Source organism: Podarcis bocagei (assembly GCF_964188305.1).
Source record: "Podarcis bocagei genome assembly, chromosome: 16".
NCBI lineage: Eukaryota > Metazoa > Chordata > Lepidosauria > Squamata > Lacertidae > Podarcis > Podarcis bocagei.
This window is the reverse complement of record NC_138142.1, coordinates 1,095,387-1,122,500: the sequence shown is the minus strand read 5'-3', so window position 1 is coordinate 1,122,500 and position 27,114 is coordinate 1,095,387. Positions and strand designations below refer to the sequence as shown.

Genomic DNA, 27,114 nt, shown 5'->3' with positions numbered 1-27,114 from the left:
CTATCTATCTATCTATCTATCTATCTATCTATCTCTATCTATCATCTATCTATCTATCTATCTATCTATCTATCTATCTATCTATCTATCTATCTATCTATCTATCCATCTAATCTATCATCTATCTATATCTACCTATCATCTATCTATCTATCTATCTATCTATCTATCTATCTATCTATCTATCTATCTATCTATCTATCATCTATCTATCTATCTATCTATCTAGCTCTATCTATCTATCTATCTATCTATCTATCTATCTATCTATCTATCTATCTATCTCTATCTATCTATCTATCTATCTATCTATCATCTATCTATCTATCTATCTATCTATCTATCATCTATCTATCTATCTATCTATCTATCTATCTATCTATCATCTATCTCTCTCTATCTATCATCTATCTATCTATATCTATCTATCATCTATCTATCTATCTATCTCTATATCTATCTATCTATCTATCTATCTATCTATCTATCTATCATCTATCTATCTATCTATCTATCATCTATCATCTATCTATCCATTTAATCTATCATCTATCTATATCTACCTATCATCTATCTATCTATCTATCTATCTATCTATCTATCATCTATCTATCTATCTATCTATCTATCTATCTATCATCTATCTATCTATCTATCATCTATCTATCTATCTATCATCTATCTATCATCTATCTATCTATCTATCTATCTATCTATCTCTCTCTCTCTCTCTCTCTATCTATCATCTATCTATCTCTATCTATCATCTATCTATCTATCTATCATCTATCTATCTATCTATCTATCTATCTATCTATCTATCTATCATCTATCTATCTATCTATCATCTATCTATCTATCTATCTATCTATCTATCTATCTATCTATCATCTATCTACCTATCCATCTAATCCATCATCTATCTATATTTACCTATCATCTATCTATCATCTATCTATCTATCTATCTATCTATCTATCTATCTATCTATCTATCTATCATCTATCATCTATCTATCTATCTATCTATCTATCTATCTATCATCTATCTATCTATCTATCATCTCTGTCTACTCTGACAGGGTCATCTCAGGACTCTTGCACACCACACAGTGAAAGCCCTTTGATATTCACCTCCCAGAGCTACAGTTCCCAGCATGGTTTAACAGCCCACCCCTCTTCACAAGGAGCTCTGGGAATTGTAGCTCGGGTGTGTGTGGTGGGGGTGGAGTGTTGCCTAACAAACTGCCAGGATTCTTGGGGAGGAAGCCATGGCTGTTTAAAGTGTTATTGTGGCACTTTAAAGGGAGGGTATGAAGGGGTTTCAGTCACAGAGAGGTCCCTTTCCCCATGGGCTCTTCCTGATCCTCTCCCATAGAGATGCAGGGAGTGGGCATTCTGTGCTCAGAGAAACTGCTCTGCCACCCCCCCCAACCAGGCACCCCAGGAAGCCTCTCTTTCTCTCTCTCCTCCCCAGTTAAAGGACAAATGGAGGGAGCTGCCCCCAAACACATTTCAAGTCCCTCTTGGCTGGAGCTTGAACAGCTGCAACTGCTAGTTCTTAAAGGTTACAGAGTGGGGAGCAGGGATCTGTCGTCCTTCCAATGTTGCCGAAATGCAACTCCCAGCTCCCTCTCTGGCTGCTAAGGCTGATGGGAGTTTAACTCCAAGAAAGCCTGGCAGGTCATGGGCTCCTCACCCATCTCCAGTGAGCCTCTGCATCTTGCACAGCCAGCCCCTCCCCCAGCTTTGCCCTTTCCAGGCCAGGAGGTGGCGAGGCCTCTGGGCACCCTTCCAGGCACCCACCAATGTAGTTCATGATAAATCCCTGCCCTTTTCCAAAGATGAGCCCAGCCGGGTCCGAGTGGAACTGGATGGTCAAGTCTGGCGTGGAGGAGTAGAGTTTCTGAGGCCCACTGCTGCCCAGGTAGTGTCCCAAGATGTGGGTGCTGACGTCGTCTCCATCATAGACAGTGAGGATATCGCTGTTGCTCAGGTTCAGACTGTGCCGGGGGACGGGGAATGGGCAGGCAGAGAAAGAGAGGGTCACCGTGAGAGGAGTCCTTCTGGATCATCTGGTCTGGGCTCCAACCTCCTTCCCACAGTGGCCAAGAAGCTTCCTCCAGGCTGCCCACAAAGCAGGACATCAAGCATTTGCCTCTGATAAACCAATATTCAATGCTATATTGCCTCTGAACTTGGAAACTCCATGATCTGCTGCCATAGGAAGGAGCGGGAGGAGTGGCTACTAGACGTCCCTGCTGCGAATGTGTCTCAGCAACAGCAAGAACACCAAAGGAGCCGTGCAGGATCATAGAATCATAGAATCATAGAATCATAGAGTTGGAAGAGACCACAAGGGCCATCGAGTCCAACCCCCTGCCAAGCAGGAAACACCATCAGAGCACTCCTGACATATGGTTGTCAAGCCTCTGCTTAAAGACCTCCAAAGAAGGAGACTCCACCACACTCCTTGGCAGCAAATTCCACTGTCGAACAGCTCTTACTGTCAGGAAGTTCTTCCTAATGTTTAGGTGGAATCTTCTTTCTTGTAGTTTGGATCCATTGCTCCGTGTCTGCTTCTCTGGAGCCGCAGAAAACAACCTTTCTCCCTCCTCTATGTGACATCCTTTTATATATTTGAACATGGCTATCATATCACCCCTTAACCTCCTCTTCTCCAGGCTAAACATGCCCAGCTCCCTTAGCCGTTCCTCATAAGGCATCGTTTCCAGGCCTTTGACCATTTTGGTTGCCCTCCTCTGGACACGTTCCAGTTTGTCAGTGTCCTTCTTGAACTGTGGTGCCCAGAACTGGACACAGTACTCCAGGTGAGGTCTGACCAGAGCAGAATACAGTGGCACTATTACTTCCCTTGATCTAGATGCTATACTCCTATTGATGCAGCCCAGAATTGCATTGGCTTTTTTAGCTGCTGCGTCACACTGTTGGCTCATGTCAAGTTTGTGGTCAACCAAGACTCCTAGATCCTTTTCACATGTACTGCTCTCAAGCCAGGTGTCCCCCATCTTGTCCCCCTGATCCATCTTGTAGGATCAGGCTCAAAGCCTCTCTGGCCCAGCATCCTGCTTCCCACATAGGCCAGTCCAATGCTTTCAGGAAGTGCGCAGGCTGAGCATGAAGGAAGTAGCTCTCCTTTGCTGTTACTCAGCCCTTCTGGATCAGACCAAAGGCTCATCTAGAGGTATATTTTGGAACATGCCCTATTCTTTTGATCATAATTGGTCTTAACTAGTTTTAATATTGTATTTTTGAGTGGTTGTTACCCACTCAGGGACCTCAAAATGGAGAGGTGGAGAAGAAATCTAATCTTGTTGTCTGTGTGCTTGCTTGATCTGCGTAGCTCAGTTGGTAGAGCATGAGACTCTTAAAGTTTTTAGTGTTTGATGTTGTAACTGTGTTTTTACTATTTTTTGTTGGGAGCTGCCAAGAGTGGCTGGGGCAACCCTGTCAGATGGGTGGCTTATAAATAATAGAAATTAATAAAAACAACCACCACCACCACCATCCCAGGGATGCAGGTTCAAGCCCCAAGCTGGGAAAAAAGATTCCTGCACTGCAGGGGGTTCGACTAGATGACTCTTGTGGTCCCTTACAACTCTACAGTTCTATGATTTAGACATCTTAAGATACTGTAATCAAATTTCAGATGAAGGAGCAGATTTTCTTCTATTTTTCGAAACAATTGAACTCCATTTGGACCCAGGATGGTGGAACAAACTTGTCAGAACAGGGGTTTTCTCTGTCTTGACCTTAGACTGGTTCTGGACTTCGCTTCTTGAGTTGCCCCTGTGTTTTTACTATGGAATTGCTTTTTGGATTGCCCTGAGTGTGGACTTGGGGCAGCTGGGTCCCACAAGCAGTAGTGAAGGCCACCAACTTGGATGGCTTTAAAGGAGGATTAGATAAATCAATGTGCCTAAGGCTGTCAATGGCTACTAGTCACAATAGCTATGTTCTGCCTTAACGGTTCAGAATGTGCCTCTGAATGTGCAAGTAGCGTGGGGTGGGGGGAGCACTGCTGTTGCTCTGGGGTCCTTCTTGCAGGATTCCTGTGGGGAACTGGTTGGGAAGATGATGATCGAGATGGGCCCTCAGCCTGATCCAACAGGCTCTTCTGCTGCTCTTAGCAGGCTGCTGTTTATGTCTGGATGCTGTTTATGTCTGGTGGATGGAATATTTTAAAACTGCACTGTTTTTAAAATTTTGGTTTTCTTAGAGTTCCTGGGCAATGCTAGAAACTGCCAGTACTTTGTATGTTGACACTGGAAAGCAGATGTCAAGGTTGAGCCCTGCTGTACATGAAGCCTGGAAATCAAGTGCTGCAGTTTCCCAGAACAACTCAAAAGTTTGCTCAGACCTGTTTTGATCAGAGGCAGAAGTGGGATGCACATCCAGATCACTAGGAGAAGTTGCTTTTACGAGCCCCCTTGGCCCCCTGAGCTAGTTTGCCTTAATGGTAGACAAGCAGGGAAGAACCAAGCCAAGTAGGCATGACTTGCAAATTGATGAAATCCAAAATGCAAAGCAAGACTGTTCCCCAAGGGCATGGGAAAATAAAACTCGGATGTCCCTGTGCCTTTAAAAGAAGTCAAATGGAAATGGATTACAAATATCAAATAAATAAGTATGCCTTCTGTTGTTTTATGCTTGTACTATGTTTTAAACTTCATGGATCCATCCCCTTCATGGATCACTGCCTTGCCGTGGCAAAGGGGCTTGAATAGGTCAGAGTAGCTATGAACTATGCCGAGCAGGGCACCCAAGATGAACAGGTCATAGTGGGGAGTTTTGACCAAACGTGATCCACCTGGAGGAGGAACCGGCAAGCCACTCCAGTATCCCTGCCAAGAAAACTCCATGGACAAAGACAACAGGCACCAAAAAGTTATGACGCTGGAAGATGAGCCCCTCAGGTCGGAAGGCGTCCAACATGCTACTGAGGAAGAGCAGAGGACAAGTACAAGTAGATTCAGAGCTGATGAAGCCAAAGCCGAAAGGACGCTCAGTTGCGGATATGCCTGGAAGCGAAAGGAAAGTCCAATGCTGTAAAGAAAAATATTGCATAGGAACCTGGAATGTAAGAACCATGAACCTTGGTAAGTTGGATGTGGTCAAAAATGAGATGGCAAGAATAAATATTGACATCCTGGGCATCAGTGAACTAAAATGGACGGGAATGGGCGAATTCAGTTTGGATGACCATCATATCTACTACTGTGGGCAAGAAACCCATAAAAGAAATGGAGTGGCCTTCATAGTCAACAAAAGAGTGGTGAAAACTGTACTGGGATGCAATCTCAAAAATGATAGAATGATCTTGATACGAATCCAAGACAGACCTTTTAACATCACAGTAATCCAAGTTTATGCACCAACTACTGGTGCTGAAGGAACTGAAATTGAGCAATTCTATGAAGACTTACAACACCTTATAGAAGTGACACCAAAGAAGGATGTTCTTCTCATTATAGAGGATTGGAATGCTAAAGTAGGGAACCAAGAGATAAAAGGAACAACTGGCAAGTTTGGCCTTGGAGATCAAAACGAAGCAGGGCAAAGGCTAATAGAGTTCTGTCAAGAGAACAAGCTGGTCATCACAAACACGCTTTCCCAACAACACAAGAGATGACTCTACACATGGACATCACCAGATGGGCAGCATCAAAATCAGATTGATTATATTCTCTGCAGCCAAAGATAGAGAAGCTCTATACAGTCAGCAAAAACAAGACCTGGAGCTGACTGTGGCTCAGATCATCAGCTTCTTATAGCAAAATTCAAGCTTAAACTGAAGAAAGTAGGAAAAACCACTGGGCAGGTAAGATACAATCTAAATCAAATCCCTTATGAATACACAGTGGAAGTGAGGAACAGGTTCAAGGATTTATATTTGCTGGACAGAGTGCCTGAAGAACTATGGATGGAGCCTCGTAACATTATACAGGAGGCAGCAACGAAAACCATCCCAATGAAAAGGAAATGCAAGAAAGCAAAGTGGCTGTCCAACGAGGCCTTACAAATAGCGGGGGAGAGAAGGCAAGCAAAATGCAAGGGAGATAGTGAAAGATACAGGAAATTGAATGCAGATTTCCAAAAAATAGCAAGGAGAGACAAGAAGGCCTTCTTAAATGAGCAATGCAAAGAAATAGAGGAAAACAGCAGAATGGGAAGAACCAGAGATCTGTTCAAGAAAATTGGAGATATGAAAGGAACATTTTGTACAAAGATTACCATAATAAAGGACAAAAGTGGTAAGGACCTAACAGAAGCAGAAGACATCAAGAAGAGGTGGCAAGAATACACAGAGGAATTATACCAGAAAGATATGGATACCAGAAAGATATGGATGTACATCACAGATAGTGTGGTTGCTGACCTTGAGCCAGACATCCTGGAGAGTGAAGTCAAATGGGCCTTAGAAAGCACGGCAAATAACAAGGCCAGTGGAAGTGATGATATTCCAGCTGAAGTACTTAACATTTTAAAAGATGAGGTTGTTAAGGTGCTACACTCAGTATGCCAGCAAGTTTGGAAAACTCAGCAGTGGCCAGAGGATTGGAGAAGATCAGTCTACATCCCAATCCCAAAGAAAGGCAGTGCCAAAGAATGCTCCAACTACCGCACAATTGCACTCATTTCGCACGCTAGCAAGGTTATGCTTAAAATTCTAGAAGGAAGGCTCAAGCAGTATGTGGACCGAGAATTCCCAGAAGTGCAAGCTGGATTTAGAAGAGGCAGAGGAACCAGAGACCAAATTGCAAACATGCGCTGGATTATGGAGAAAGCTAGAGAGTTCCAGAAAGACATCTACTTCTGCTGCATTGACTTTGCAAAAGCCTTTGACTGTGTAGGCCACAGCAAACTATGGCAAGTTCTTAAAGAAATGGGAGTTCCTGATCACCTCATCTGTCTCCTGAGAAATCTCTATAGAATGGACTTCCGGAGGCGGCGCGAAATAAGTAATGGCGGTCCTCTTTGCGCTGCGAAGAGGGGCTCCGCAGAAAAGGGTCGTTCGCTGCGGCAAAGCGACGACCCATTAAGATAAACCACGAGCAGAATGAGCTCGTGGCCGTGGGATCCGGCGGGCACCTAGAGCGACCCCCAAAACGAAGAAGGGTCCCCGTAAGGGGGTCCGGAAGCGCGGAGGGGAAGCGGTGCTGTGGATTCATCGCTCTTTCTGCGGGAGTGAAGCCGCGCGGCTGTTGCTGATGAGCGCCGACCTTTCTTCCTTAAGAATTGGATTCTAAATCATCTACTCGTGAGTAGGAAGAGTATTAATTTCGGGACTACAAAGTAAAAATTTGGCTGAAAGCGGGAGACGAGAAAAAGGAAGTCCGTCTCCCGGTAGTGCTTAGAGATCAAAGGCAAAGGAACTGACAAGCTGGAAGCAGTGAAAAGGGATTTAAAGACGGGAAGCTTCATGCGTCTGGTGGAGTTGGTAACTGAAGGGAAAGGCAAGCTTTTATTTTTCTATCTGTTACTGTGTTGATTTTACTTGAGGATCCTCTCCCTTACTGGACTTTTAAGACTTTAAAAACCCCAGTCCCGGGCTTGCAGGGGGTAAAAAGCTTCTTTGTGGATACAAATACAAAGTTGAAACGGATACATAGAGGCATCATTGGTGGATACAATTAAATAACCGTATCTTGCATCTCCAGATAAACTATTGGGACAATATTGAAAGGGCTTTGCCAGTGGAAAAAAAGTTTTCTTTGAGGACTATTGTTAATTTACTTAACTGCAGGAACTTTAATGGCGACTGAACTTTCTTCCTTCTTTCCTGAACTGTAACAACACTCCCTCTAGTGGAGTTTGGGATTTACAAATTCCTGAGAACCAACTTTGTTTTGACTCTCTGTGGCTTGGTTATCTACTTTGAGGCCTGTCTTTCTCATGGAACATTTGACAGTTTGACCTTGAATCCAAAGGCAGGTGTGGGATGAGTGGTCTACCGAAGACAAGAGCTGCGTCGAAAGCAGGAAAAGGCCAATTAGTACAAACAACTCTGATTTCCCAGGCTCGCAGATCTTCAGTCCCTGCTGTTTTACAGGGAGCTGTATCCTCAGCAACAGCTCCATCTAAGGAAGCCGAACAGCCAACAACTGAGGATATGGCAGCAGGGGGATCTGGATCTCTTTTAGAGGAAATGCTACAACAATTTGAGTTTGTAGGGCAGCAGTTGAAGAAGGAGCAAAAAGGGTTTTCTTGTGTGTGTGTGTGTTTCTTGTGGCTGATTAGCTGTTTTCCCTGTGTAAAGGTCAGAGGGGGCAGGGTTTCTGTTGAGGCAGGGGATTAGCTGTGGGAGGAGCTTATCAGAGTTTGTAGGGCAGCAGTTGAAGAAGGAGCAAAAAGGGTTTTCTTGTGTGTGTGTGTTTCTTGTGGCTGATTAGCTGTTTTCCCTGTGTAAAGGTCAGAGGGGGCAGGGTTTCTGTTGAGGCAGGGGATTAGCTGTGGGAGGAGCTTATCAGAGTTTGTAGGGCAGCAGTTGAAGAAGGAGCAAAAAGGGTTTTCTTGTGTGTGTGTGTGTTTCTTGTGGCTGATTAGCTGTTTTCCCTGTGTAAAGGTCAGAGGGGGCAGGGTTTCTGTTGAGGCAGGGGATTAGCTGTGGGAGGAGCTTATCAGAGTTTGTAGGGCAGCAGTTGAAGAAGGAGCAAAAAGGGTTTTCTTGTGTGTGTGTGTGTTTCTTCTGGCTGATTAGCTGTTTTCCCTGTGTAAAGGTCAGAGGGGGCAGGGTTTCTGTTGAGGCAGGGGATTAGCTGTGGGAGGAGCTTATCAGAGTTTGTAGGGCAGCAGTTGAAGAAGGAGCAAAAAGGGTTTTCTTGTGTGTGTGTGTGTTTCTTGTGGCTGATTAGCTGTTTTCCCTGTGTAAAGGTCAGAGGGGGCAGGGTTTCTGTTGAGGCAGGGGATTAGCTGTGGGAGGAGCTTATCAGAGTTTGTAGGGCAGCAGTTGAAGAAGGAGCAAAAAGGGTTTTCTTGTGTGTGTGTGTGTTTCTTGTGGCTGATTAGCTGTTTTCCCTGTGTAAAGGTCAGAGGGGGCAGGGTTTCTGTTGAGGCAGGGGATTAGCTGTGGGAGGAGCTTATCAGAGTTTGTAGGGCAGCAGTTGAAGAAGGAGCAAAAAGGGTTTTCTTGTGTGTGTGTGTGTTTCTTGTGGCTGATTAGCTGTTTTCCCTGTGTAAAGGTCAGAGGGGGCAGGGTTTCTGTTGAGGCAGGGGATTAGCTGTGGGAGGAGCTTATCAGAGTTTGTAGGGCAGCGGCGCGCGCCTATCGGCACGCGCAGTTATATCCATCTTTTAGATTTAGGGGAGCTAGTCTCAAACGTTTGTTGGGGGAGACCTAGGTTTTTTTTGTGGGCGAAGTTATTTGTCCTGTCTTCAAGCTTTTTATGATGGAGGACCTCTGTAGCCACCCCCAACAACACGATCTCAAGATGGAAGGGGAGGGAACAGCTGCAGTCGCCTGCGATTCCTGCGCAATGTTTGCCATCTTGCCAAAGGTTGCAGGCAGCTTCACCTGCAGCAATTGCATGTTGATTGCCCTTTTAAAAGACAAAGTCCAGCAACTGGAGGAACGTGTAGCTACGCTCCAAAGAATTAGAGAGCTGGAGCTCTTCTTGGAAGCAACAGAGCACACCGTCCCCACCAAGGAGGAGACAGGGGACTCCCCTGAGAAGGAGGCTAGTTCATCAACACAGGAGCCAGATATATGGAGAAACGTGACTCAAAGAAGTAGGAGGCCCAGGGTTCACTCTGATTGTTTAGAAATACACAATCGCTTTGAGGTCCTCTCCCCTAGCATGGAAGACGAAGAGCAGACTCCATTTGAGGATCTCTCCCTCATTACAGTCGATCAGGTATATGAAGACGAGCAGCAAAGTCAGTCCTCAGGGAATGTGCAGGCGACCTTGGAACGGACAGCTCACGGAAGAACCCCGACCAAACCTAAGAGGAGGCGTGTAGTGGTGATAGGGGATTCCCTGCTGAGGGGAACAGAAGCAGTGATCTGTGGGCCTGACAAGATGTCTCGGGAAGTGTGCTGTCTCCCCGGGGCTAAGATCCAAGATGCAACTGAACGACTGCAAGGAATCATAAAACCCACTGACAAATACCCCTTCCTCTTGGTTCATGTGGGAACCAATGACACTGCAAGCAATAGCCTCCAGAAGATCAAAAGAGACTACGAGGCTCTCGGCAGGAAATTGAAGCAACTAAATGCACAAATTGTCATCTCGTCTGTCCTCCCAGTTGAACGACGTGGCCCAGGGAGAGAGGGGAAAATAGTGGAAGTGAACAGCTGGCTTCGCAAATGGTGTAAACAGGAACGGTTTGGATTCTTAGATCACGGACTGCAGTTTCTTGAAGATGGACTTCTGGCAAGTGATGGGCTGCACCTCACAACGGTTGGGAGGAATGTTTTTGCCAAAAATCTCAGAAACCTCATCAGGAGGGCTTTAAACTGACTAATGTGGGGGAGGGAGACAGTGCTCCTGAAGGTAGGAGTCTATCAATTAATGAAGATGATCATCCAAATGTCATAGACCAAATGGAGCAAACAGCACGCGGACCTAGTGGTGGGAGGAAAAAATCCTTAAATAAGAGACACGGGGGAATGATTAATGGACTTCAATGTCTGTACACTAATGCGCAAAGCATGGGAAATAAACAAGATGAGCTTGAGCTCTTGGTACAGCAAACTAAATATGACATAATAGGCATCACTGAAACCTGGTGGGATAAGTCCCACGATTGGAATGTAATAATGGGGGGATACAATCTATTTCAGAGAAACAGACCAGACAAGAAAGGAGGAGGAGTGGCGTTATATGTCAGGGATGTGTATACCTGTGAAGAGATCCAAGATTTAGAACCTCAAAGCCAATGTGAGAGCATTTGGGTCAAAATTAAGGGAGAGAAGAATAACAGAGACCTCATTGTGGGAGTTTACTATAGATCCCCAAGCCAAACGGAGGACATAGATGATGCCTTCCTGGAACAGATGGCCAAGCATGCAAAAGGAAGGGAGATAGTAGTAATGGGGGACTTCAATTACCCGGATATTTGTTGGGCGTCAAACTCAGCCAAGAGCATAAGGTCAAACAGATTCCTCACTGGCCTTGCAGACAACTTCATTGTCCAGAAAGTGGGAGAAGCAACAAGAGGAACAGCCATTTTAGATCTGGTCCTAACCAATGTTGATGACCTGGTTAGTGGGGTAGAAGTGGAAGGATCATTAGGCGCGAGTGATCATGCTCTTCTGAAGTTTACTATACAGCGGAAAGGAGCAGCCAAGCATACTAGGACTCAATTTCTTGACTTTAAGAAAGCCGACTTCATAAAACTTAGGGAAGTGCTGGGTGAGATCCCATGGACAGCAATACTAAAAGGAAAGGGAGTTCATGATGGCTGGGAGTTTGTTAAGAGGGAGATAGTAAAAGCACAACGTCAGGCAATACCAATGAGACGGAAACATGGAAGGTGCCTAAAGAAGCCAGGGTGGCTATCTAAAGAACTTTTAACTGAATTAAGATTAAAAAAGGATGTGTACAAAAAATGGAAAAGGGGGGAAACCACCAAAGAGGAATTCAAACAAATAGCCAGCACGTGTAGACACAAAGTCAGAAAAGCTAAAGCACAGAATGAACTCAGGCTTGCTAGAGAGGTTAAAAGCAACAAAAAAGGCTTTTATGGGTATGTTCGTAGCAAAAGGAAGAACAAAGAAACAGTGGGGTCACTCAGAGGAGAAGATGGTGAAATGCAAACAGGGGACACAGAAAGGGCTGAACTCCTCAATGCCTTCTTTGCCTCAGTCTTCTCCGATAAAAAAAACAATGCCCGACCTGAAGAATTTGGAGCAAATGATTCAGCAAAGGAAACACAGCCCAGAATAACTAAGGAGACAGTACAAGAATATTTGGCTAGTTTAGATGTATTCAAGTCTCCAGGGCCAGATGAACTGCATCCAAGAGTATTAAAAGAACTGGCAGATGTGATCTCAGAACCACTGGCAGTCATCTTCGAGAAATCCTGGAGAACAGGCGAAGTCCCGGCAGACTGGAGGAGGGCAAATGTTGTCCCTATTTTCAAAAAGGGGAAAAGAGAGGACCCAAATAATTACCGCCCAGTCAGTCTGACATCAATAGCAGGGAAGATTCTGGAGCAGATCATTAAGCAAACAGTCTGTGAGCACCTAGAAAGGAATGCTGTGATCACCAATAGTCAGCATGGATTTCTGAAAAATAAGTCATGTCAGACTAACCTGATCTCGTTTTTTGACAGAATTACAAGCCTGGTAGATGAAGGGAACTCAGTGGATATAGCCTACCTTGATTTCAGTAAGGCATTTGACAAGGTGCCCCATGATATTCTTGCAAAGAAGCTGGTAAATTGCGGTCTTGACTCTGCTACCACTCAGTGGATTTGTAACTGGCTGACTGACCGAACCCAAAGGGTGCTCATCAATGGTTCCTCTTCATCCTGGAGAAGAGTGACTAGTGGGGTGCCACAGGGTTCTGTCTTGGGCCCGGTCTTATTTAACATCTTTATCAACGACTTGGATGATGGACTCAAGGGCATCCTGATCAAATTTGCAGATGACACCAAACTGGGAGGGGTGGCTAACACCCCAGAGGACAGGATCACACTTCAAAACGACCTTGACAGATTAGAGAACTGGGCCAAAACAAACAAGATGAATTTTAACAGGGAGAAATGTAAAGTATTGCACTTGGGCAAAAAAAATGAGAGGCACAAATACAAGATGGGTGACACCTGGCTTGAGAGCAGTACATGTGAAAAGGATCTAGGAGTCTTGGTTGACCACAAACTTGACATGAGCCAACAGTGTGACGCGGCAGCTAAAAAAGCCAATGCAATTGTGGGCTGCATCAATAGGAGTATAGCATCTAGATCAAGGGAAGTAATAGTGCCACTGTATTCTGCTCTGGTCAGACCACACCTGGAGTACTGTGTCCAGTTCTGGGCACCACAATTCAAGAAGGACACTGACAAACTGGAACGTGTCCAGAGGAGGGCAACCAAAATGGTCAAAGGCCTGGAAACGATGCCTTATGAGGAACGGCTAAGGGAGCTGGGCATGTTTAGCCTGGAGAAGAGGAGGTTAAGGGGTGATATGATAGCCATGTTCAAATATATAAAAGGATGTCACATAGAGGAGGGAGAAAGGTTGTTTTCTGCTGCTCCAGAGAAGCGGACACGGAGCAATGGATCTAAACTACAAGAAAGAAGATTCCACCTAAACATTAGGAAGAACTTCCTGACAGTAAGAGCTGTTCGACAGTGGAATTTGCTGCCAAGGAGTGTGGTGGAGTCTCCTTCTTTGGAGGTCTTTAAGCAGAGGCTTGACAACCATATGTCAGGAGTGCTCTGATGGTGTTTCCTGCTTGGCAGGGGGTTGGACTCGATGGCCCTTGTGGTCTCTTCCAACTCTATGATTCTATGATTCTATGAATTTGCAATTTTGAACAAAAAGGTTGACGACCAAACTGCTAAAATTGACCTAGCTACATCCTCAATTACTAAACTTTCTGAACAGGTGGCTAAGCACTCACAGGATATTGGGAGTTTAAAGGACGCTACATCTGAAAATCGGAAATTGGCCGAGGCTGCGAATGAAAAAGCAGGCCAAGCAATTCAGAAAGCGGATGAATTGAAAGGAGAAGTAAGGCCGCTTTACAAACACGTCAGCGACCAGCAGGCCTACCTGTCTATGGTGGAACTGAGAAACAGGGAAAATAATTTGAGATTACGCTCTATCCCAGAGATTGAGAAAGAGGACTTGACTGGCTTTTTGACAGCATAATTTTCTAAATTCTGGGGTATAGAAGAAGATACAGATTTTAAAATAACAACTGCATTCAGACTGGGAAGAGTTGCCAGGAAGGACAGGCCTAGAGACTGTTTGATCATTTTAAGGACCAAGCAAGAGAGAGACAAACTACTTGACCTACATTTTAATAAAGCACTTGAGATCCAGGACAGAAGAGCTCAAATTTACAAGGATATTCCTAAACAACTACTGGATCTCAGATCAAACTACACTGACCTAGCTGGGCTTTTGAGAAGCAACGGAATACCCTACAGGTGGGAGTTTCCACAAGGCCTATCATTCAACTACATAGGAAAGAAGATTAAAATCAAAACGAAAGAGGACAGCCAGAAGTTTCTGCACGACCACGGAGAAGACCTGCAGAAGGGAATAGCAGGTCCTTGGCCTCCACCTGAGTCTGGGAAAGTGCCAGCACCCTCGGATTTAGACAAGAAAGAAGACACCCCATAAAGAGCAACAACAGATTAATACAGGATGTCTCTACAGCTGTATAGTTGGAACATTAATGGCGCGAATTCCCCGGAGAAACGCAAAAGGATTTTCCATATTTTGAAGAAGGAACATTTGGATATAATCTGTCTGCAAGAAACCCACGTGACCAGGCTTCACAGGAAAGTGTTAATAAACAAAAGACTAGGCCAAGAATTTATCTCATCAGACAGAGTTAAAAAGAGAGGAGTGGTGATCTATGCAAAAGAGAATCTATCACCAAAATTTTTGTTTAAAGATGAACAAGGAAGAATCCTGGCAATTGAAATACAAATCCAAGGAGAAAAAGTTTTGATATTAGGAATTTACGCACCAAATGAGGGGAAATCAGAATTCTACAAGAAGCTTCATGAGACATTACTGGATTATCTGGACTATTCTAACATCATTATGATGGGAGACATGAATGGGGTGGTCTCTACCTATATGGATAAGTCACAGAACCAGAACCTGACCAAAGATGGAAGACTACCAAAGACTTTTTTCGAACTAACTGACAATATGGATTTGATTGATCTATGGAGGACGAGAAACCCCCTAGGTAAAGAAGGAACTTTCTTTTCTGAGGCCCATCTGTCATGGACAAGAATCGACCAAATCTGGACAACTAGAGGTCTGGCACCTAAGACCACAAGAGTAGAAATCTGCCCAAAGACATGCTCCGACCATAACGCTATGAAAATAGAAATGAGATTTACTACTGCCGATTCCTTCAGATGGAAAATGAATGACAACCTGCTAAGAGATCAAGAGATTGTAAAGAAGGCCCAAAAAATTTTAAAGGACTACTTTGAAATTAACCTCAACACCTCGGTGGAAAAAAGAATAATCTGGGACGCAAGTAAAGCTGTTATGAGAGGGTTTCTGATACAACAAAATACGATCAAGAAAAAACTTTGGAATGGGAAAAAGGATAAGATATTAGAGAAGATAGCAGCCGGAGAGAAAAAATTAAGACTAAATCCAAAATCAAAAGAGACTTTAAGAGAAATTAAATTTCACCAGTCACAATATATGAAACTGATCAACCAAGAAGTGGAATGGAAAATTAAACAAATGAACCAAAGATCTTTTGAATCTGCGAATAAATGTGGGAAGCTGTTAGCTTGGCAGTTGAAAAAGAGACAAAAATTAAACTATGTTACCAATTTAGAAGTGGAAGGAAAAAATATTCAGAAACCAGGAGAAATTAGAAAGTGCTTCCAGAAATATTTCAAAAAACTGTACACCCAAGGGCCTGAGGAAGTGGCTGAGATAGAACAATTTCTGAAAGATAATGGCCTACCAGAATTATCTCAAGAGAAGAGATCAATCTTGAATTGTAAAATAACACAACAGGAAATTGAGGTTGCCATACAGAACATGCAGTTAGGCAAATCCCCAGGCCCTGATGGACTTACCTCCAAGTACTACAGGATGTTAAAGGACTATTTGACACAACCATTAGTGGAGGTTTGCAACCAGATTATGGGGGGAGGGAGGGCACCAGATACGTGGAAAGAAGCATTCATCACTCTGATACCTAAAGTGGAAACTGAAAAGACTCAACTTAAGAATTACCGTCCCATCTCACTCCTGAACGTGGATTACAAAATATTTGCAGACATTTTGGCAAATAGATTTAAAAAGGTCTTAAATGAAGTAATTCATAAGGACCAAGCAGGCTTTCTCCCTGGTAGACATTTGTTTGATAACACCAGGAACATTATTGATATTCTGGAACTTTTACAAACAAATATTAACACTAAAGCAGTGTTAATTTTTATTGATGCGGAGAAAGCCTTTGACAATATTTCTTGGAAATTTATGAAGAGAAACTTGGAAGGGATGGGAGTGGGAAGGGGGTTTGAGAACGGAATAGAAGCAATCTATTCCGAACAAAAAGCTAAGTTGATAGTGAACAATGTGGTGACAGAAGAACTTCAGATTGAAAAAGGAACACGCCAGGGGTGCCCCCTGTCCCCTTTATTGTTTATTTCAGTCCTGGAGGTTTTGCTGAACATGATAAGGAAGGATCGGCAGGTACAAGGAATACGGGTCGGAGTGAAACAATATAAACTGAAAGCATTTGCAGATGACTTGGTTTTAACATTACAGGAGCCAGAATCTAGTACAAAAAGAGTTTTAGAACTGATACAGAAATTTGGTCGGGTGGCGGGTTTCAAGTTGAACAAACAAAAAACTAAGGTGTTAGGGAAAAATTTGACAGCTACTGAAACAGAAGAGTTTCAGAAGGAAACAGAACTAAACATTGTTAAAAAAGTGAAATACCTGGGGGTTAATCTCTCTTCCAAGAACTTGAATCTATTTAAAGATAATTACGAGAAATGCTGGTTAGAAGTTAAAAAAGATTTAGAAATTTGGTCAAGACTGAAGTTATCCTTGTTAGGCCGAATTGCAGCTATAAAAATGAACGTTTTGCCAAAGATGTTGTTTTTGTTTCAGGCCTTACAGATTGTGGACAGAGTGGAATGTTTTGGAAAGTGGCAGAAGGATATCTCTAAATTTGTCTGGCAGGGCAAAAAGCCCCGAATAAAGTTTAAAATACTAACTGATGCAAAGGAGAGAGGGGGATTTGCCCTGCCGGACTTAAGGATATATTATGAAGCTGCAGCCTTCTGCTGGTTGAGAGATTGGATTTTGTTGGAAAACACTGATGTCCTGGATCTGGAAGGCTTTAATAACTCGTTAGGTTGGCATGCGTATTTGTGGTATGACAAGGCAAAAACACATGGAATGTTTAAAAACCATATTGTCAGGAGAGCAATATTTATGGTCTGGAAAAAATACAAAGACTTATTAGAAAGCAAAACTCCGAGGTGGGTATCACCAATAGAGGCCAAGGCTCGGAAAAAACCCAATATGGAGGCCGGATGGCCGAAATATTGGGAAATAATAGAGAACATTGGAGATAATTGGAGGTTGCAGAGCTTTGAAAGGTTAAAGGGTAAGGTGCAAGATTGGTTTCACTATGCCCAAATTAATGAGGTTTTTAAGCTAGATAAAAAAACAGGATTTCAGGTGGAAAAATCGAAACTTGAGACAGAATTGTTAGAACCAAAGACCAAGCTATTATCGAGAATGTATAACTTGCTGCTTAAATGGAACACACAGGACGAGACAGTTAAATCAGCCATGATAAAATGGGCTCAGGACATTGGTTATAACATCATGTCTGAGGACTGGGAAAGGTTATGGACCACCGGTATGAAGTTTACGGCATGTAATGCCTTGAAAGAAAACATTATGAAAATGGTATACAGGTGGTACATGACCCCAGTCAAGCTTGCTAAGATTTACCATTTGTCCGATAATAAATGCTGGAAATGTAAGGAGGCTGAAGGGACATTCTTTCACCTCTGGTGGACCTGCCCAAGAGTGAAGGCCTTCTGGGAAATGATATATAACGAGTTAAAAAAGGTGCTTAAATACACCTTCCCTAAGAGACCGGAAGCATTCCTCCTGGGCATTGTCGGCCAGAAGGTGTCAAAGAAGGATAGAACTCTTTTCATGTACGCTACTACTGCAGCAAGGATTCTTATCGCTAAGCATTGGAAGACTCAAGATTTGCCCACACTGGAGGACTGGCAGACGCAACTGATGAACTACATGGAACTAGCCGAGATGACTGCAAGGATCCGAGATCTGGGAGAAGAAGCTATGGAGGAGGATTGGAAAAAATTTAAGGACTATTTGCAAAAGTATTATAAGTTATATGAAACTTAAGACGCCGTACGATTTGGAATGTTAGCCCCAGCAACAAAAGTGGTTTATATAAGAAATTGGATAATTTTTATGAAAGAATTAAGGTTTAAATGGGTAAAAATGACAATATGCTATATTTTAAGAGTAAATGGAAAACAAGAGATTTAAACTTAAATTGCAATTGAAAGTAAAAAAGAAACACATGAAACAAGGTTATAATTTGCTGATAAATTTTATTGTTAAGAATGCATTATGCGGGAGATGTGGGGAAGTCCGATAGAATTCTGAAATAAGTTGATGAAATGGTTGAGATTCTCTGTCTTTTTCTTTCTTTTTACTGTTTATGTTCTTTCTTTTCTATCTGTAATTTGGAAAAAACGCAATAAAAATTATTATAAAAAAAAAAAAACAGTTTCTATCCAAGAGCTGTGGCCTTTTTGAATGCTGTAACTCGATAGTGTGACCTGGGAGTTTGATGGGTGTGGTGTGGGTGTGGCTGGAATGTGGTTTGTTTGGTTGTTGTTGTTGTTTTGCTTTTGATGTTTTAAGGGATGGCATCCAATTTCGTTGCACTTTGTACAATGTTGCACTTGTGTAATGACAATAAAGAATCTATTCTATTCTATTCTATTCTAGAATTCATCATGCGAAAGGCTGGGCTGGATGAATCCCAAGCCAGAATTAAGATTACCGGAAGAAATATCAACAACCTCAGATATGCTGATGACACAATCATGATGGCAGAAAGTGAGGAGGAGTTAAAGAAGCTCTTAATGAGGGTGAGAGAGGAGAGCGCAAAATATGGTCTGAAGCTCAACATCAAAAAAGTGAAGATCATGGCCACTGGTCCCATCACCTCCTGGCAAACAGAAGGGGAAGAATCATAGAATCATAGAATCATAGATTCATAGAATCATAGAGTTGGAAGAGACCACAAGGGCCATCGAGTCCAACCCCCTGCCAAGCAGGAAACACCATCAGAGCACTCCTGACATATGGTTGTCAAGCCTCTGCTTAAAGACCTCCAAAGAAGGAGACTCCACCACACTCCTTGGCAGCAAATTCCACTGTCGAACAGCTCTTACTGTCAGGAAGTTCTTCCTAATGTTTAGGTGGAATCTTCTTTCTTGTAGTTTGGATCCATTGCTCCGTGTCCGCTTCTCTGGAGCAGCAGAAAACAACCTTTCTCCCTCCTCTATGTGACATCCTTTTATATATTTGAACATGGCTATCATATCACCCCTTAACCTCCTCTTCTCCAGGCTAAACATGCCCAGCTCCCTTAGCCGTTCCTCATAAGGCATCGTTTCCAGGCCTTTGACCATTTTGGTTGCCCTCCTCTGGACACGTTCCAGTTTGTCAGTGTCCTTCTTGAACTGTGGTGCCCAGAACTGGACACAGTACTCCAGGTGAGGTCTGACCAGAGCAGAATACAGTGGCACTATTACTTCCCTTGATCTAGATGCTATACTCCTATTGATGCAGCCCAGAATTGCATTGGCTTTTTTAGCTGCCGCGTCACACTGTTGGCTCATGTCAAGTTTGTGGTCAACCAAGACTCCTAGATCCTTTTCACATGTACTGCTCTCAAGCCAGGTGTCACCCATCTTGTATTTGTGCCTCTCATTTTTTTTGCCCAAGTGCAATACTTTACATTTCTCCCTCTTAAAATTCATTTTGTTTGTTTTTGCCCAGTTCTCTAATCTGTCAAGATCGTTTTGAAGTGTGATCCTGTCCTCTGGGGTGTTAGCCACCCCTCCCAGTTTGGTGTCATCTGCAAATTTGATCAGGATGCCCTTGAGTCCATCATCCAAGTCGTTGATAAAGATGTTAAATAAGACCGGGCCCAAGACAGAACCCTGTGGCACCCCACTAGTCACTCCTCTCCAGGATGAAGAGGAACCATTGATGAGCACCCTTTGGGTTCGGTCAGTCAGCCAGTTACAAATCCACTGAGTGGTAGCATAGTCAAGACCGCATTTTACCAGCTTCTTTACAAGAATATCATGGGGCACCTTGTCAAATGCCTTGCTGAAATCAAGGTAGGCTACATCCACTGAGTTCCCTTCATCTACCAGGCTTGTAATTCTGTCAAAAAACGAGATCAGGTTAGTCTGACATGACTTATTTTTCAGAAATCCATGCTGACTATTGGTGATCACAGCATTCCTTTCTAGGTGCTCACAGACTGTTTGCTTAATGATCTGCTTCAGAATCTTCCCTGCTATTGATGTCAGACTGACTGGGCGGTAATTATTTGGGTCCTCTCTTTTCCCCTTTTTGAAAATAGGGACAACGTTTGCCCTCCTCCAGTCTGCCGGGACTTCGCCTGTTCTCCAGGAATTCTCAAAGATGACTGCCAGTGGTTCTGAGATCACATCTGCCAGTTCTTTTAATACTCTTGGATGCAGTTCATCTGGCCCTGGAGACTTGAATACATCTAAACTAGCCAAATATTCTTGTACTATCTCCTTAGTTATTCTGGGCTGTGTTTCCTTTGCTGAATCATTTGCTCCAAATTCTTCAAATCATTTGCTTCCAAATTCTTTTAGTATTGCTGTCCATGGGATCTCACCCAGCACTTCCCTAAGTTTTATGAAGTCGGCTTTCTTAAAGTCAAGAAATTGAGCCCTAGTATGCTTGGCTGCTCCTTTCCGCTGTATAGTAAACTTCAGAAGAGCATGATCACTCGCGCCTAATGATCCTTCCACTTCTACCCCACTAACCAGGTCATCAACATTGGTTAGGACCAGATCAAAAATGGCTGTTCCTCTTGTTGCTTCTCCCACTTTCTGGACAATGAAGTTGTCTGCAAGGCCAGTGAGGAATCTGTTTGACCTTATGCTCTTGGCTGAGTTTGACGTCCAACAAATATCCGGGTAATTGAAGTTCCCCATTACTACTATCTCCCTTCCTTTTGCATGCTTGGCCATCTGTTCCAGGAAGGCATCATCTATGTCCTCCGTTTGGCTTGGGGATCTATAGTAAACTCCCACAATGAGGTCTCTGTTATTCTTCTCTCCCTTAATTTTGACCCAAATGCTCTCACATTGGCTTTGAGGTTCTAAATCTTGGATCTCTTCACAGGTATACACATCCCTGACATATAACGCCACTCCTCCTCCTTTCTTGTCTGGTCTGTTTCTCTGAAATAGATTGTATCCCCCCATTATTACATTCCAATCGTGGGACTTATCCCACCAGGTTTCAGTGATGCCTATTATGTCATATTTAGTTTGCTGTACCAAGAGCTCAAGCTCATCTTGTTTATTTCCCATGCTTTGCGCATTAGTGTACAGACATTGAAGTCCATTAATCATTCCCCCGTGTCTCTTATTTAAGGATTTTTTCCTCCCACCACTAGGTCCGCGTGCTGTTTGCTCCATTTGGTCTATGACATTTGGATGATCATCTTCATTAATTGATAGACTCCTACCTTCAGGAGCACTGTCTCCCTCCCCCACATTAGTCAGTTTAAAGCCCTCCTGATGAGGTTTCTGAGATTTTTGGCAAAAACATTTCTCCCAACCGTTGTGAGGTGCAGCCCATCACTTGCCAGAAGTCCATCTTCAAGAAACTGCAGTCCGTGATCTAAGAATCCAAACCGTTCCTGTTTACACCATTTGCGAAGCCAGCTGTTCACTTCCACTATTTTCCCCTCTCTCCCTGGGCCACGTCGTTCAACTGGGAGGACAGACGAGATGACAATTTGTGCATTTAGTTGCTTCAATTTCCTGCCGAGAGCCTCGTAGTCTCTTTTGATCTTCTGGAGGCTATTGCTTGCAGTGTCATTGGTTCCCACATGAACCAAGAGGAAGGGGTATTTGTCAGTGGGTTTTATGATTCCTTGCAGTCGTTCAGTTACATCTTGGATCTTAGCCCCGGGGAGACAGCACACTTCCCGAGACATCTTGTCAGGCCCACAGATCACTGCTTCTGTTCCCCTCAGTAGGGAATCCCCTATCACCACTACACGCCTCCTCTTGGGTTTGGTTGGGGTTCTTCCGTGAGCTGTCCGTTCCAAGGTCGCCTGCACATTCCCTGAGGACTGACTTTGCTGCTCGTCTTCATATGCCTGATCGACTGTAATGAGGGAGAGATCCTCAAATGGAGTCTGCTCTTCGTCTTCCATGCTAGGGGAGAGGACCCCAAAGCGATTGTGTATTTCTAAACAATCAGAGTGAACCCTGGGCCTCCTACTTCTTTGAGTCACGTTTCTCCATATATCTGGCTCCTGTGTTGGTGAACTAGCCTCCTTCTCAAGGGAGTCCCCTGTCTCCTTGGTGGGCACGGTGTGCTCTGTTGCTTCCAAGAAGAGCTCCAGCTCTCTAATTCTTTGGAGCGTAGCTACACGTTCCTTCAGTTGCTGGACTTTGTCTTTTAAGAGGGCAATCAACATGCAATTGCTGCAGGTAAAGCTGCCTGCAACCTTTGGCAAGATGGCAAACATTGCGCAGGAATCGCAGGCGACTGCAGCTGTTCCGTCCCCTTCCATCTTGAGATCGTGTCGTTGGGGGTGGCTACAGAGGTCCTCCATCATAAAAAGCTCGAAGACAGGACAAATAACTTCCCCCACAAAAAAAACCCTAGGTCTCCCCCAACAAACGTTTGAGACTAGCTCCCCTAAATCTAAAAGAGAGACTCTAAAGGAGACTCCCGTGCAGTGAGAGGCAGAAACGATTGGGCGTCAAACAACTCTTATGTTGGCAACGCTTTAAGAAACGCCCACAGACAGATTCTACGAGTGACTAAGGGCAGCCACGCAAATATGGGCTGCGTAGTCCGGAGGGTTTAACCAGGCAATCCGATGCTCAAACGGAGCAGGATTACGCACGAGTAACTCCCAACCACTACAGAAATCAATAAAAAAGAACAGCAAAAAAGAAGAAGAAAGAACAGAAGCGGCAGGCAAAGCTCATGGCATGAAGATCAGTGAATCTCTGCATGGCAAGCAGACAGGGGACAATATCAGAAACTGGTAACCCCTCACTGGTCTCACTTCTAAATTCAACACAGTAGCAGAGCTTCTATTGGCCAGCAGAGGGTGCTGCTCTTCAGTAAATTCAAACTTTCCCCTTCAACTCAGAGTTGATTGCAAATATTTGGGCGTGGGGGCAGGTGGAGTCAAGGAGAAACACCAGTCTGCCAGCCAGCCAGAAAAGAGCCACGCCATGTTCTTGTGTCTTTATCAGTAGGAATCAGCAGCAGCCCAAAGCATTCACAGTTATCACCATCTGCTAATGTCTGCACACTAAATTGTGACTTCCAGAACACCACGGGGTTCTCAGTTCTGTTTAATAATTTTAAGGTCCTGATGCTGGTGGCAGGAGATGGGTGAAGGAGAGATGCAGAAGCTGCAATAAAAAGTCCCCTGGAGGGAGCAATGGGAAGGGCTAGCAGAGCACCATCTAAGACATGGGTAGGCAAAGGGGTGCCCTCCAGATGTTGCTGGATTACAACTCCCACAATCCCTGGTGCCACTGGGCTGATGAGAATAAGAATCCCAAGAACATTTGGAGAGCACCATGTTGGCTACCCTTGGTCTAAGATGTAAATTGCACCAAACCGTGCTGGTCCACAACAGGAGAGAGAGCACTTGGAAGTCACCTGTTGTGAAGATCTCAAAATATCCCAAGGGCTGCCACATGGAAGACGGAGCAAGCCTGTTTTCTGCTGTTCCAGAAGGGAAAACTGGAACCAATGGATTCATATGATAAGAAAGGAGGTTCTGACGCAACATTAGGAATAACATTCTGGTGGTAAGAGGTACTCGACTGTGGAATAGGTTCCCTTGGAAGCTTCCTCATTGGGTGGGCATCTGTCAGAGACTCTTTAGCTGTGATTCCTGAATTTCAGGGGGCTGAACTAGATGACACTTGGGGTACCTTGCAACTCTACAAGTCTATGATTCTGTCTCCCTTGCATGGAATTCTGCCTTGCTCAGATCTGCCCCCACTCCTTGCCTCAGCCCATACAGCTGCTGAGGCTCCCTCCTCATCCTTGGCTGTGTGCCAGCTTAGCTGGGAATTTGATTAAAGTTCTTCTTGGAAGCCACTTGGATAATCCCACTGGAAAGCTGACATTTTATAGTAAATCGTGGCTTCCTGTCAAAAGACTGTTTTCCTGGTGACATTTATGCCTGGTAACACACAGTCCCTTCTTAGACACAAAGTCAGAAAAGCTAAAGCACAGAATGAACTCAGGCTTGCTAGAGAGGTTAAAAGCAACAAAAAGGCTTTTATGGGTATGCTCGTAGCAAAAGGAAGAACAAAGAAACAGTGGGGTCACTCAGAGGAGAAGATGGTGAAATGCAAACAGGGGACACAGAAAGGGCTGAACTCCTCAATGCCTTCTTTGCCTCAGTCTTCTCCGATAAAGAAAACAATGCCCGACCTGAAGAATTTGGAGCAAATGATTCAGCAAAGCAAACACAGCCCAGAATAACTAAGGAGATAGTACAAGAATATTTGGCTAGTTTAGATGTATTCAAGTCTCCAGGGCCAGATGAACTGCATCCAAGAGTATTAAAAGAACTGGCAGATTTGATCTCAGAACCACTGGCAGTCATCTTTGAGAATTCCTGGAGAACAGGCGAAGTCCCGGCAGACTGGAGGAGGGCAAATGTTGTCCCTATTTTCAAAAAGGGGAAAAGAGAGGACCCAAATAATTACCGCCCAGTCAGTCTGACATCAATAGCAGGGAAGATTCTGGAGCAGATCATTAAGCAAACAGTCTGTGAGCACCGAGAAAGGAATGCTGTGATCACCAATAGTCAGCATGGATTTCTGAAAAATAAGTCATGTCAGACTAACCTGATCTCGTTTTTTGACAGAATTACAAGCCTGGTAGATGAAGGGAACGCAGTGGATGTAGCCTACCTTGATTTCAGCAAGGCATTTGACAAGGTGCCCCATGATATTCTTGTAAAGAAGCTGGTAAAATGCGGTCTTGACTATGCTACCACTCAGTGGATTTGTAACTGGCTGACTGACCGAACCCAAAGGGTGCTCATCAATGGTTCCTCTTCATCCTAGAGAAGAGTGACTAGTGGGGTGCCACAGGGTTCTGTCTTGGGCCCGGTCTTATTCAACATCTTTATCAACGACTTGGATGATGGACTCAAGGGCATCCTGATCAAATTTGCAGATGACACCAAACTGGGAGGGGTGGCTAACACCCCAGAGGACAGGATCACACTTCAAAACGACCTTGATAGATTAGAGAACTGGGCAAAAACAAACGATGAATTTTAACAGGGAGAAATGTAAAGTATTGCACTTGGGCAAAAAAAAATGAGAGGCACAAATACAAGATGGGTGACACCTGGCTTGAGAGCAGTACATGTGAAAAGGATCTAGGAGTCTTGGTTGACCACAAACTTGACATGAGCCAACAGTGTGACGCGGCAGCTAAAAAAGCCAATGCAATTCTGGGCTACATCAATAGGAGTATAGCATCTAGATCAAGGGAAGTAATAGTGCCACTGTATTCTGCTCTGGTCAGACCTCACCTGCAGTACTGTGTCCAGTTCTGGGCACCACAGTTCAAGAAGGACACTGACAAACTGGAACGTGTCCAGAGGAGGGCAACCAAAATGGTCAAAGGCCTGGAAACGATGCCTTATGAGGAACGGCTAAGGGAGCTGGGCATGTTTAGCCTGGAGAAGAGGAGGTTAAGGGGTGATATGATAGCCATGTTCAAATATATAAAAGGATGTCACATAGAGGAGGGAGAAAGGTTGTTTTCTGCTGCTCCAGAGAAGCGGACACGGAGCAATGGATCCAAACTACAAGAAAGAAGATTCCACCTAAACATTAGGAAGAACTTCCTGACAGTAAGAGCTGTTCAACAGTGGAATTTGCTGCCAAGGAGTGTGGTGGAGTCTCTTTCTTTAAGCAGAGGCTTGACAACCCTATGTCAGGAGTGCTCTGATGGTGTTTCCTGCTTGGCAGGGGGTTGGACTTGATGGCCCTTGTGGTCTCTTCCAACTCTATGATTCTATTATTCTTTTCTCCTAAGAGCTGAGGAGAGCACAACTTAAATGGGTTCACACAGAGAGCAAAAACCTTCTGATTCTGAGGACTGCTGCAAATACGACAAACAGACACTGCAGACTGGAAAAGGTCCTACCCTGGATTAGAAGGCTGACCAAAGATTTGGAGAGGGAAGGGTGGGAGGGATCTTCCTTCAAGCTTCCTTCAAGGGTGGATGTAAATTGCCCTCTTCTTATTCTCAAATCACAGGTCAGCCAGAAAGGGTCGTGCTACTGCTACCCGCACACCTGCCAACCACTACTGTTTGTGACCTGCAGAGCTGTGAAATCCAAATCCCCAAAGCCAGCAACTGGCATGTCATTGGCCCGAAGCGCAACGCAAGAGGGCACCCTTGCAGGGGTGGGGCGAGGGGACCTGCTGTCCTCTGACTGGAGCTGGCAGCCACCATTTAGATGTGGTTGCCAGGCTGTTGTAGTAGTTGCAGACTCTTCAGAAGCAGCAGCTGGTTCAGAGGATGGGCCCTATATTGCATGTGAAATAAGCATAATGTCTGCAGTCTTGAACTGGGAAGCCCCTTTGGTCCCCTTGAAATCTCCAGGTGCTCCTTCCAGAGGTGGAAAGCCTGCAGCTCACACTTGCAACTTTTCCGCAGTGTCCACATGACATCACTGGTATAAAAAGGATAGCCTGTATTCCCTACCCCCAATCCCTTAATCCAGATTTTCCCTATCCATGACAAATCCAATGCATTATTTAAAACAAACAAACAAACAGACAGACAGACAGACAGACAGACAACCCATGCAGTTGCTGGCAGCTCTTTTGCAATTATCTATGTGACCTGTTTGTGATGCTAAGCCCCCATCTGGAGTCCTCCCAACTCTGGGGTGCCTTCATCTCCAGCTGCTCTTTGGCCCCTGGCAACTAATTCCCAAGGATAAAATGCAGTCGTCCAATGAATATTCCTAAATGGCAGCTTCGCTCAGAAATACACAAATAAATTGGGTCTCCTGCTACATGTTTAATTTCTTAACATCCGAATCATAGTTAGATCCCATCT

General features: G+C 44.2%; 1 protein-coding gene across 1 annotated transcript in view; it reads right to left on the bottom strand.

The window, feature by feature from the left end:
* The window catches only part of SEZ6L (seizure related 6 homolog like), a 194,009-nt gene that overhangs the window by 16,859 nt on the left and 150,036 nt on the right, over nt 1–27,114 (bottom strand). The window contains 1 exon segment of the mRNA XM_081174523.1: nt 1,806–2,002. Within this exon segment, the coding sequence (XP_081030649.1) occupies nt 1,806–2,002 (197 nt within the window).